General features: G+C 17.6%; 3 protein-coding genes across 3 annotated transcripts in view; 2 read left to right on the forward strand and 1 right to left on the reverse strand.

Annotated features, from left to right (window-relative positions):
* Positions 1-1,308: 1,308 nt before the first annotated feature.
* Positions 1,309-3,648, forward strand: PADL01_1410500 (ribosome maturation protein SBDS, putative; the record flags this gene model as incomplete). Its single annotated transcript, XM_028684380.1, has 4 exons — positions 1,309-1,438; positions 1,578-1,724; positions 1,825-1,956; positions 2,105-3,648. 4 exons carry the CDS (start codon positions 1,309-1,311, stop codon positions 3,646-3,648), a joined length of 1,953 nt encoding a protein of 650 aa, XP_028540464.1.
* Positions 3,649-4,838: 1,190 nt separating this feature from the next.
* PADL01_1410600 (conserved Plasmodium protein, unknown function) lies at positions 4,839-12,088 on the forward strand (the record flags this gene model as incomplete). Its single annotated transcript, XM_028684382.1, has 10 exons — positions 4,839-8,784; positions 8,946-9,553; positions 9,661-10,620; positions 10,737-10,805; positions 10,950-11,144; positions 11,238-11,288; positions 11,371-11,454; positions 11,545-11,605; positions 11,689-11,802; positions 12,021-12,088. 10 exons carry the CDS (start codon positions 4,839-4,841, stop codon positions 12,086-12,088), a joined length of 6,156 nt encoding a protein of 2,051 aa, XP_028540465.1.
* A 137-nt stretch (positions 12,089-12,225) lies between these two features.
* PADL01_1410700 (conserved Plasmodium membrane protein, unknown function) overlaps positions 12,226-13,368 on the reverse strand; it is a gene marked incomplete at both ends in the record, with an annotated part of 1,962 nt that continues 819 nt past the window's right edge. The window contains 5 exons of the mRNA XM_028684383.1: positions 12,226-12,355; positions 12,470-12,610; positions 12,758-12,873; positions 13,011-13,126; positions 13,221-13,368. The exon at positions 13,221-13,368 is cut by the window's right edge and continues 32 nt beyond it. Of these exons, the coding sequence (XP_028540466.1) occupies positions 12,226-12,355; positions 12,470-12,610; positions 12,758-12,873; positions 13,011-13,126; positions 13,221-13,368 (651 nt within the window). The remainder of the gene's footprint in view (positions 12,356-12,469; positions 12,611-12,757; positions 12,874-13,010; positions 13,127-13,220) is intronic.

A 13,368-nucleotide genomic window follows, 5' to 3' on the forward strand; every position in this document is an offset into this window, starting at 1 on the left:
TTTTTATGTATAAAAATTAGAAATGTTGTAAGAAAAAAAAAAAAAAGAAGAGAAGAAAATAATTATCCTTATTCATAAATATGTGTTATTTGTTTTATTCTATTTTATCATAAAATTTTAAAATAATTATATAAATTTCTTAATATATTATATATATTTATGATATAAACATAATCTCCTTTTTTCCTTATTCATATTATATATATATATATATATATATAATATTTTTCTCTTTTCAATTAACAAATAATGCACACAAATGATAAAATTATAATATTCGTTTATAATATAATATTAAATTATATATATATAATATATTTTAATTTAAAACATAGAATTCCTTAAACGTTTGAAAATATGAAGAACATGATTAGATTAATGTAAATATGTATATTATTATTATATTTTTATTTTCTCATTTAATTATATATATATATATATATATATAATATATTTATTTATTTACCTATAATTCTTTTATAATTATATATACATACCTTTAAGAAAAACAAAAACTGAATGTTGAAAAATAAAAATGAAAAAATATAAAATAAGCACTATTTTAATATGACTTCTAGGGCTATAAACCGTATTTATTTATATATACAAATAAATGTATATTGAAAATGAAAAAAAAAAAAAATGTATGTATATAATGTAATATTTATATATATATTATATAAATATATTATATATATATATATATATATAACATAAAATTAATAAATAAATAAAAAAAAAAAAAAAAGCATGTTTTTTATATAAAAGGATTATTCATTCGTTATGTATTAATTTTTTATTTAAGTTAATATTATTATTTTTTTTAATATTATTACTATATATATATATATATTTTATGTGAAATTTTTTTTTTTTTAAATAAGCAAACTTTATTTTGCATAATACTTTTCTCAATAATGTTTTTATATGTAAAGAAAAAAGTATAATTAAGATTTTGTCTGTAAAAAATATGTAATATAATATATATATATTATATGTATAATTTAAAATAAAACATATATTTTATATAACATATTTTATAGCATTATATATATATGTCATATATAATATCTATGAAGATTTAATTTTTTTTTTACTTTGATATATTTTATATATAAATAAAATTATATCTTTAATATATTTTTTTTTTCAATTTTTTGTATGATTTATTAAAGAATTAATATGTATATATAAAATATATAATATATATATATATAATATTATTTGATCATTTATACGATTTGCTTTTTATTTTTTTATATTTATATTGTATTTAATCTTTTTTTTTGTATCAAATATGATTTAATAATGGTGGGAGCATTATTTCAGCCAATCAATCAAGTGAAATTTACGAATGTTGCTATAGTGAAATATAAATATAAAGGCAAAAAGTTTGAAATAGCTTGTTACAAAAATAAAATTATTGATTGGAAAAATGGTTATAAAAATTTTTATACAATTGTTTAAATGTTTATATGAATTATAAGTATATAAATATATATATTATTTATGTATTATTCTTAAATTTCATTTATAATGTTTAACCAATTTTATATATAATTTTTTAATTATTTTAGGAACGGAATTAAATATAGATGATGTTCTTCAGTCTCATTTAATTTTTACCAATATATCCAAAGGGGAAATAGCTAAAAAGTCAGAATTAAATTCTTGTTTTCAATCAGACGATAATTATAAAATATGTAAAACTATTTTGGAGAAAGGTAATTATATAATATATATAATATATATATATATATAATATATATATTTTATTTGTTATATTATTTCTCCATAACCTTTTTTATGATTACTTTTATGTAGGCACCCTACAAATAAGTAACAAAGAAAGAGCCATACTAAAAGAAAAAATTTACAAGGATATGATTGAGATATTGCATGAAATGAGTGTAAACCCTCAGACAGGGTACCCTATTTCAACAAATATGATTGAAAGTAAGTGTGAAACGTAATGAAAAAAAAAATTAAAAATAAAGAATTCAATCTAATATTAATGAATAAATTATATATATATATATATATATATATATTTATATTTATTTATTTATTTATTCATTTATATTTATAAATTTTATTTTTAAAGGTATGGTTAAAAATATTGGATATAGCATAAATATTGATGATAGCGCAAAAAAGCAAGCATTAAAAGTGTTCGACACCTTAAGTAAAGAATATGATGATATAATTCAAAGAGCCTTTATGCGGATTCAAATAATATATGATGATATAATTAAAGACGAATTAATAAATCTTTTAAACATGAATAATGTCATTATTGAAGAGGAAAATATTATGAATAATATAAAAAGAGAAGATAATGTAAAATCTAAGGATAATGAAATAGACAGTTATTATAATAATCATATAAATGAAGATAAAGGACGTCATGTAAATGATGTAAATGATGCAGATAGTAATTTAGAATTTAAAGAAAATAATAAATCAGATAACACAAATAACTTTGATAATGTAATACATTCTAATATTAAATTAAAAAATGTTGTTAAGGAAAATAGTTATATATCTATAGATGATGAAATATGTGTGAACGAAGAAATTCAAAGAAAAAACATAAAAGATAGAACGAATGATTCTATGTCTGATAATATAAATGATAATGTAAATGATAGTGTGTCTAGTAGTATGATTAATAATACACATAATAGTTTAGACGATAATATAGAATGTGAAGATAATATTTATAACAAATATGAGAATAATAATATATCTAATGAGGATAAAATAAAAAAAAAATATATTGAGAATAATAATATTGTGGAAGAAAAACAATTAAAAATTGAAAAAAACGAAAACGATGATACATTATCTGACCACTTAAGTGATCGTTATAAAATAAGTGGGAAAAAAAAATCCAAATATGAAAAAGAAAAAGAAAAAAAAGACAGACACATAGAAACATATAAAATTGTATTTTTATGTTATCCATGTGTATATAGATCTATTGAAGATTTCACAAAAGCCCATAAAAAAAATTGCTCCAATAAAATTTTAAATAATAATGTAAAAATTGTTACATCAAACAAAAAAAAAGAAACTAATGTCAATAGAGATATGGAAACTCAAACAAGTGAGGCCAAAAATTATGATGATAATAATAAAAATAAAAAAAACAAAAAAAATAAACATAACAAAAATAGCAAAAATAATAAAAATAATAATAATGATGATAATAGTATGAAGAATGAAGTGAGTGAGGAAGATAACATCAAAAGTAGTAATAAGAAAGATAGAAAAAATAAAAGTAAAAATAAAAAGGATCAAATTAATGATCAAATTATAACAAAAACTAAAGATGATATAAGAAATAATAATAATAAATATAATGATGAGAAAAATCAAAATAAAAATTATATTTATAATAATGATAATATTAGCAATCATCAAAAGGAAATTAATAGTAACAATAATAACAAATTAAATTCAGCTGAAGTTATTATGTGCACTAGTTGTTTAACCCCAATAGAAAAAAGTAATTATAAATTGCATTGTAGAAGCGATTTTCATGTATATAATGTCAAGAGGAAATATAAAAAATTACCACCGATTTCGTTAGAAGAATATAGAGAAATAGATTTTGACGTCTCTCATTTTCACGTTGATATGTGATAGAATATTAATAATTAAAAATAAAATAAATATAATAATAAAATTGTAAATATGCTTACATGTATATTTTTTTAATAATATTTTGAAAAAAATATTTAAATTAAGTTGAAATATATGGCTTTTTTTTTTTTTTTTTTTTTTTTTTTTTCTTGATTATATATAAATATTAATTATTTATATTGATTTGTTTACCTTATATATATTATGCCTTATTTTTATGGGCGTTTGAATTTTTATATGTATTTTATTGGTTATTATTTACTTATTTATTTATGTATTTTTTATGTATATATTAATATGTTTATAAATTATATATATATTAAATATGTTTATGTATAATGAGAATATATATATATATATATATATATATATATATATATATATATATATTATAATTAAATTAATTCTTTATAAATGTATTTATATTGTTTAATTATATTATTTTATTATGATTATAATTATTTTATTTTATTATGTTATTATTATTAATATTAACATTTCATTTTAATTTTTTAAGGTTTTTCATTTAAATCTTTTAATCCGATATTTTTTCTTTAAGAAAAAATAAAACAATGTTTGAAAATAACATATAAAAAAAAATATGTAAATATATAAATAAATTATTATTGTATAGGTATTTTTCAATATACTCATATATGTGTACCTTACGGTTATACTATTATTTTTGCAATATTTTATTATATATATATATATATATATATATATTTTTTTTTTTTTTTTTTTTTTTTTTTTTTTTTTTTTTTATTTGAAGTGTAATTGCATAATAAAAAAAAAAATATCAATATTTTAAAAATCGAAGATAAAAAAGAAAAATATATACAATAGATATATATAATGTAACATTTTATATGTATATTAAAAAACATTTTAACGATTCAACATCATCTATATATGTTTACAGAACTTTTCTAAAATATGATAATGTAATAATATAAAAAGAAAAAAAATAAGAAAATTGAACATAATAAATATATATATATATTTATTTGTATATATATATTTTTATTATTATTTGTTTCTATGGCCTTCACTTAATAAATACAGTGTCATTCGCCTTATACATTTTAAAAATATTATACATATATATAATATATATATATTATTATTTAATTTTTTTGGTTTACTTGTGTGTATATATTTTTGTCCATATACTTTAATTTTAGTTAAGCATGGAAATAAAATTGAATACAAAATTTGATGAAATTTTATTAATTGTTTGTGATAAGCATGTGATAGAAAATCACGAAAAATTTTTCGTTGACAAATATGAGAACGTAATGTGTGTAGAATGTTTATATAAGTTTCTTTTTAAAAAATATCCTTTATATAAAAAATATTTATTATTTAAGAGTATAAATAATTTATTTTGTATAAAGGAGTGTGAAGAATTTCGTTATCATTTCTCTTTTTATTTATTGGATCATACTTTATTTCTATCTGAAACATTTAGTTATATAGAAGGAATATCACAATTCGAAGAGAAAGAAGAAAAAAAAAATATATATTCCTCTAATTATAATAATGAAAATATTAAAAATAATGATAATAGTATTTATTATGATAATGATGATGATAACTATATATATTTAGTAAATAGCGAATTAATTAAATTAACTACTAATGCATGCAAAGAATTTTTATATAAATGTTCTAAAGAATTATGTAATATTTTTAAAGATGCTATATATACTTGTGTACTTGTTCGATTAAAAAATTTTTCTTCAAAGAATAAAAAAAGAAATTTTTTTTTTCTTTTAGATTTTCTGAAGAGTTTAATAGATAATGTCGAAATTATATTTGTAACATTAAAAGATGAATCAACCATTATTGAAGAATTAATGAAATTATTTATAGAAAACGATGAAATGATTAATTCTAAATTAAGAAATAATAATTATGGTTATATATATGAATATAATGCTTATACAGATAAATATATAGATAAAAAAAAACAAAACAATAAGCAATATTACAATAGTGAGTTGTTATTAAATTTACAAATTATATATAAACTATGGCATGATAATTTATTATGGCAAATTAATAATAATTTATTAAAAAGGTTTTTTATATATTTAATAACAAAATTTAAATATACTAACAAAAACACAGATTTATGTACTTATTATATACAATTCATATATTTAATAACATTACAATATAATGTTTTGAATTATTTTTTTCACCACATTATTTTTGACTCTTCAACAAATAGTAATATTAAAACGTTGAATATTGAAAATAATAATAAACTTAATAGTAACAAACGTAATAGCAACATAAGTAGTTGTATTAAACACAATAATAATAACAATAATTTTTATAGTGTCAACACTGAAAGTAACAATATTAATAATTCTAACACTAATAGTAGTAATAATAATAGTGTAGAACACTATTCTAACTCTTGTCAAACAAGCAGTACATGTATTACAAAAATTAAAAAAAGAAAAAATACATTAGATCGTAACATATTATCAATATATAATATTCCATTAGAGAATAAAAAAAATGAATTTACTAAAGAGCAAAACCAAATTAAAAGATGCTTCCAGATTAATAACTCTCCTCAAGATATTGAGGATAACCAGGATGTTAAGAATGAAAATAGCATTGAAGAGAATGAAGAAAAATATAAACAAATTCGTGAAGTAAATAAAAATACAAATGAAACTATGTATAAAGATGTAAAGAAAAATTTTTATTATTATAGTGTTGAAAAGAATAATTCTTATTTTGATGGTGATGAAAACATCCATTCTTATTATAATGATAATAAAGATGAATATAATTCACCTACAAGTAATAATAGTAGTATAAAAAGTAATATATTCTTTATATCAAAACATGATTTAATATACTCAGATGATGAAAAACATGTTACACATTACCCATTAAAAAAAGATAATATTTGTGATTTAGGAGAATATGAAATGGAAAGTATATATAATAGTGATAATATATCAATCAGATCTGAAGGAACACATAAGGACAAATTTTCTTTGCATGAAAAATCTTTAGATGTGTCAAAAATTTCAACGGAATCTAAATGTAAAGATTTGTCAAAGCTTTCAAAACATTTTTCCTTTACACAAAATTCTTCAATAAAAGACAAAGAAAATTTTGTTTCTTCAAATTGTGATAATCCAAATGATAATGTATCGTTTATCGAATCTTCTTATACATCTTATTCATTATCCGATATTGATGAAAAGAAGAAAAAAAAAAAAAAAATTAATTTAAATAAATTAGAAATATTAGAAAATTCACACATTTTTATTATATTATGTGATAATTTACAAGAAACGTTATTAAACCATTTTAATAGTGATATACAAATGAAATGCTTAGATATATTTTATACATTCTGTAGTTTTGATGATAATATTGTTAATATTATATTAACAAATACATCATTAGTAGAATGGGTATTTGATTATATATCAAATACGAAATATGAAAATTTAAGAGAGAAGGCCCTGAAACTTTTAGTTACTTTTTTTTTTAATAATACACTTTTTTCAAATACCCATACACATTATGCAATAGATGTTTTAATAAATATTATTTTAAGATATGTAAGTAAAGATAATATTATACTAAATAATAAAGTAATATATACTAATGATATCAATAATAATGTAGTCGATAAACAATTCATAGACAATAGTTTTCAAAATAAAGTGTGTAACAGTAATGCGTATGATCATTATTCCAATAAATGTAAATATAATTTCTTCACCATATCTTATATTATTAAAGCATTAAATATGCTTATAAACATTTCACATGCTTCCATAAAAATTTCTCATATTTTTAAAATTATAAATATATTCTCCTGTCTTATTATATCACCTAGTTGTACTCCAACCACTAATGAAGATATTATCTTATTGTTCGAATCTATTTTACTAAAAAATAATAATAATAATCAAGAAATTTTATTTGATGGTAAATTAGAAGATAATATATATATACAAGAAAATGAGAGCGTATTTCATAAATTAAAAAGTAAAGAAAAAAATGAAAATATAAATAATATATTACATATGAATGAAAAATGTAACATATATATAAATACAAATACATTTAATGGTTCCCAAAAAATAGAGAATGAAAATTTGTTACATAAAAAAAAAAAAATTTTAACTATGAAAAAAAATAATATATCTAAAAGTGATTATAAGGACTATAATAATGGTAAGGGAGACCCTGTTGCAGTAACCTTGGAAAATAATTTATTAAATGATATTATTAATAAAGTATATATAACAAATATTTTCATATTATTTAAAATTTTAAAAACTGCTTTAAATATTATAAAAACTGTTAATATATACAAGAAAGATATATATATAGAAATAATATATAACGAAGAGAAAAATTATATACAAAATATAACAATAAGTATTATGAAATTATTATTCTGCTTAGTTTATATATTAAATAGAAATGAAGAATTTTTTATAGATTTAAATATAATCAATGACAATGAAAAAATAGACAATGAAAATAATTTTCAACGTATAGCATTCATAAAATTAATGTTATCTTTTTTTATAGAATTAGATATATTTATGCAAAATATATTTGCCCAAAACAGTAATATAATTAATCAAGAGAAGAAATTATATAATATTCAATTTACATATCTTACGTGTATATTTATTATTCATAATGTATATAAAAAGAAACAGATATTTAATAATATCAGTTGGAATATTTTATTCTCTTCTTTTTTTAATCATTTTTATAACTTGTTAACTAAAGTACTGTGTCATGTAGATGATATAACTGAGACATATTTAAAAGAATATGAACAAATAAACAAAAGTAAAAAATTTATTAATATAAATAATAGTTATAATGAAACAGGCAACTTCTCCATGTCTCCTAAATGTGATGCATCGAAAGAGGGTGAACAAAAAAAAGAAAAAAGAAATAACCCCCATAATAATAATAATAATAATGATGATGTTAATCCTATCAGTTTTAATGAACAGCATAAATTAATTATAGACAAATTTGTTTTATATAAAAAAAGAATGAGAAAAGAATTGTTAAGTAATAGGCCCTTTACACTATTCTTTCAATATGTTTCAAGAAAAAATTACAGTAAAAAAAAAAAAAAAAAAAAAAAATCAAATAATTATATATAAATATATTTATACATATATTTGTACATATAAACATGTATCTTATATTTTTATAACCCATTTGTTCTTTCTATAAAAGTAATGTATATATATATATTTATTTATTTATTTTTTTTTAAGACGAAGAATGCCATCGAATTTTAAAACTCTTAATTGATGAAGAAGAAACTATCATCCATGAGAGGGATGATATAAAAGACATTTTAATAGATATAATAAAGAAAAATGATTTTTATTTTTCTAACGTTCTATTATTCAATTTTAATGATAATGAAGTTGTTATCGAAACGGTTATATATATATTTTATTTAAGTTTAAAATATGATAAAGTTTTTCTTGAAAGGAAATTAAATAAAAGTAAAAAGATTAATTATGTACAACATATATTTGTCACTAATAATTATAACAACAACATTAATCCATTATTTTTATTTATGTCTTTAACTTATTCTTATTATTTTATAAAAAAGGATAAAATATATATAGCATTCGAACATATTCAAAATCAATTATATAAAATAAATTTACATTTATGGAAAGATATAAAAAAATTAAAAAATATATATTTAGCATTCGATTGTATTTTCTCATTAAATGTTGATAATAATAATTATAATAATTTCTTTCTTTTTATAATTTATATTATAAAATTAGAATTATCTTTATATGCCTCTGGGGAAATAAGTGAGGTTGATAATAAGTTATATTTGTCCATATCAAAAAATAGGGTAAAAATTAAAATAAACAAGTAAATAATATATATATATATATATATATATATATATATATATATGTGTATATATATGTGTACATATTTATTTTATATCCAATGTAGGAACTCATAAATATGATCTTTGAACATATCGAAATGGACAACATATTAAATGATCAAATTATTTATGTATATTATTTAATAATAAAATTAAGAAAATACTCTATAGGTTATTGTAATAAAAGTATTAGCTTGTACAAAATGATGAACACAGTTATTAGATATATGAATACAGTAGAAAATAAAACAGACGAAATTAATAATATATTTTCTTTTTTTTTCCTCTTTTTTGAAAATTTGGAAAAATATTCAGAAAAAGATATATTTAATATAATAACCTTACTCCAGAAACTTTCATTATATGTAAAATATTCCTTAGAAAGATTTTTTTCTCCCCTAAAAAAATATAACAATATTGATAATAACAATAATTATAATAACAATAATGATAATAACAATAATGATAATAACAATAATGATAATAACAATAATGATAATAACAATAATGATAATAACAACAATTGTTATAATACAAATGATGAAAATAAAATGGACTGTTCAAATAATCCTAATAATGATTTTATTTATAACATTCTAAAATTTGAAAATTCCTTTTTTTATTTCTTACTAAATCTAATATTTTATTGTAGAAAATATAATCAAATACAAAATATTAATGTTCTGTCCTCATCTATTTCATTAATACATCTTTTAATATATTCTATTAAAAATACTAATACTCATTTTAGGAGTTTATCCTTTTATATTTTATCATTATTAATTTTACCTTTTCCTAAATCTCCAAACAATATATCACCACTTTTAATTAAACTCTGTACATCTTTTGATAAAAATATTGATGAAATATTATCATTACATAATAACACATCGAATACAAATCAAGAAAATAAGTCAGACAAATGTATTGTTAGAAAAAAGTTATTTTATCCTTTATTAACTCATGAGAGTATGGAAATTAGACTTTCTTCTTTATCCTTATTATTATGTTTATTGCTAACAAATGTAATAAAAAATATGTTATATATTGTGTACATATTCATACAAAATTTGACATAATAAATATTATATATATATATATATATTTATTTATTTATTCATTTTGATTTTTTTTTTTTAAGGAGGTTGTTTTATTGGAAGAGGAGGTTTTTCTTTTTTTCCTTTTCCTAATTAATAGTTCTTTTTTAAGTGTAAATTAATATAGAGATATATTTGTTATAAGCAAATTTTAAAATGTTATATATATATATATATATATATATATATATATATATATATATATATATTTATTTATTTATATTTATTCACATTATTATTATATATTTCCTTTTTAGGAATGGGACAATATACAAAATGACTTATTATTAGCGATAATAAATGTATTACTACTATCGACAAATATAAATTTAAAAGTTAAATCATTTTGCTTTAATTATATCTATTCATTTAGACCATTTTTTTTGAGGAGTATTCTACATATGAATAGAAAACAGGAAATTATTATTCACCGGCTGTTTTTTTTATTAATGGTCGGTAAATGAGGAAATACATAAAAAAAACATGAAACTCGTTGCACATATATATATATATATATATACATATATATATTTTCTTTTTAAAAGGTTGTTAAAATTAAACCTTTATGGTTTGATATAACTACTTGTAGTGAGAAGGTAATTCAAGGTTCATAATTTTTACATAAATATATTTTTCATAAAAAAAAAAATAATATATTAATATTGGACATATATATAGATTCTGAAAATTATAATGAATGTGGTAACTAGAAAAAATATGGACCTCTTTATATTTAATTGTATTATATCGGTTGCTCATGAGGTAGTTTATTAAAAACATAGGATGAATAATTATCCATCAAATATTTATACATACATACATACATATGTATATATATATTATATCCTTCAGACCTTTATAAAAGAAAAGAATAACCATGTGAACAATAATTATAATAATTATACAAATAAGGGTAAAAAACAAAACACAACAATAAATATTATATATATTCTATAATATAATTATAGCAATTATATTTTTATTTTTCTTTTTTAGAAAATAAAAATGTTATAGAAAACCTGGAAGAATATTTGGAAACATATAAAAAAAATATAAAAAAAAATTCTGATAAGGATATTTATAATATTTCAAGTTTTAATAAGTTTAAGTGTACAAAAAAATAATAAAAATAATTATAAAACAAAATAAATGAATAAATGTGGCAAATATAATATATATATGTTTATATTGTGTTGTAAAAACAAATAAATATTATAAAAAAAATATAAAATATTAAAATTAAAAATTTTTTTTTTTTTTTTTTTTTTTTTATTAAATATTTAATTCTTTTTCCTTTCTTTTTTTTTTTTATTTTTTAATTCTTCTAGGTGAAAATATCGATTATGATGTCGTGTTATCTGTTTTGAATACTACCACTATATTGTTATATAAATAATTAAAGAATAAAATAATCAAATGATTATTTTATATATGAATGATCAATGAGAGGATACTGTATATATATATATATATATATATATATATATTATTTATAAAAAAAAATTGAATTATTAATATGACCTAATAAAAAAATTAATTATCATTGATATTATTATACATGTCTACACTAAAGTCATCCATATTCTCTTCAAATTTTCTTTTATATGATAACACTTTTTTGTATACTATTATTAAAAAGAATAATAATATCAAACTGATGAGCCTTCAAAAAAAAAAATTTAAAAAAATTTATGATAAGAATTAATCGAACATATATATATATATATATATATATATATATATATTTACTTAATATGTTACATATATATAAACTTACTGTATGTATAATATAAAGGTGTTTCCTATTTCATCATCATCATAATATAAGGATCCATAAAAAAGTATCAAAAAAAATTCAAAAAATCGAAAATTTATCAGTAGTTTACTCAGACGTACAACTCTTTCGTTACTATAATTTCTATATATATATAAATAAAAAAAAAAAAAAAAAAATGCATATTAGGATAAATTACAAAATGTTTTTAATTATATATTTATTTGATATAGATATAATCCATTCAATTTTTATATGTATTCAATGAACACTTTCTTTTATTCTTCACACCTGTTTGTGGAATGTAATATTATTGATAAAGGAGAAACCAAAATAGATGATATCCCAACAATTATATTTTTAAAAATGTGAGTATCGAAGGCTATACACACACATATGGTCATAATCTACAATATTAATAGAAAAAAAAAAAAAAAAAAAAAAAAAAAAGGAATTATGATTTTTTTATGATTTATATGAATAAAACTATAAAACAGTATTAATATATATAAATATGTATATATAAAAATTTCATTTTTATTACCTGTGAAAATATAAAAACAAATATCTTAAAGGGATTAACTTCATATGTCTCGATTATAAAAAGGAAAGTTATAATCCTTAATTGTGAATCAATTAGATAAAACAAAAAAACAGATACTGCAAAAAGGAGAAAAAAAATAAAATTAAATAAAATAAATTTTCACATATATATATATATATATATATGCACATATTTTATTTTTTTTATTACGTAAATATTTCTTCGTTTTAATATTAGACAATTTTAACATAGGAAAAGTTCTAAATGTATTTTGAATATTCAAAATAAGTGAAATAATAAAAATGACGGCAATACAAAAAGAACAAAATAAACCTCTCAAAAAATTCAATACTATTAG

Source organism: Plasmodium sp. gorilla clade G2 (assembly GCF_900097015.1).
Source record: "Plasmodium sp. gorilla clade G2 genome assembly, chromosome: 14".
Classification (NCBI taxonomy): Eukaryota; Apicomplexa; class Aconoidasida; order Haemosporida; family Plasmodiidae; genus Plasmodium; species Plasmodium adleri (nom. inval.).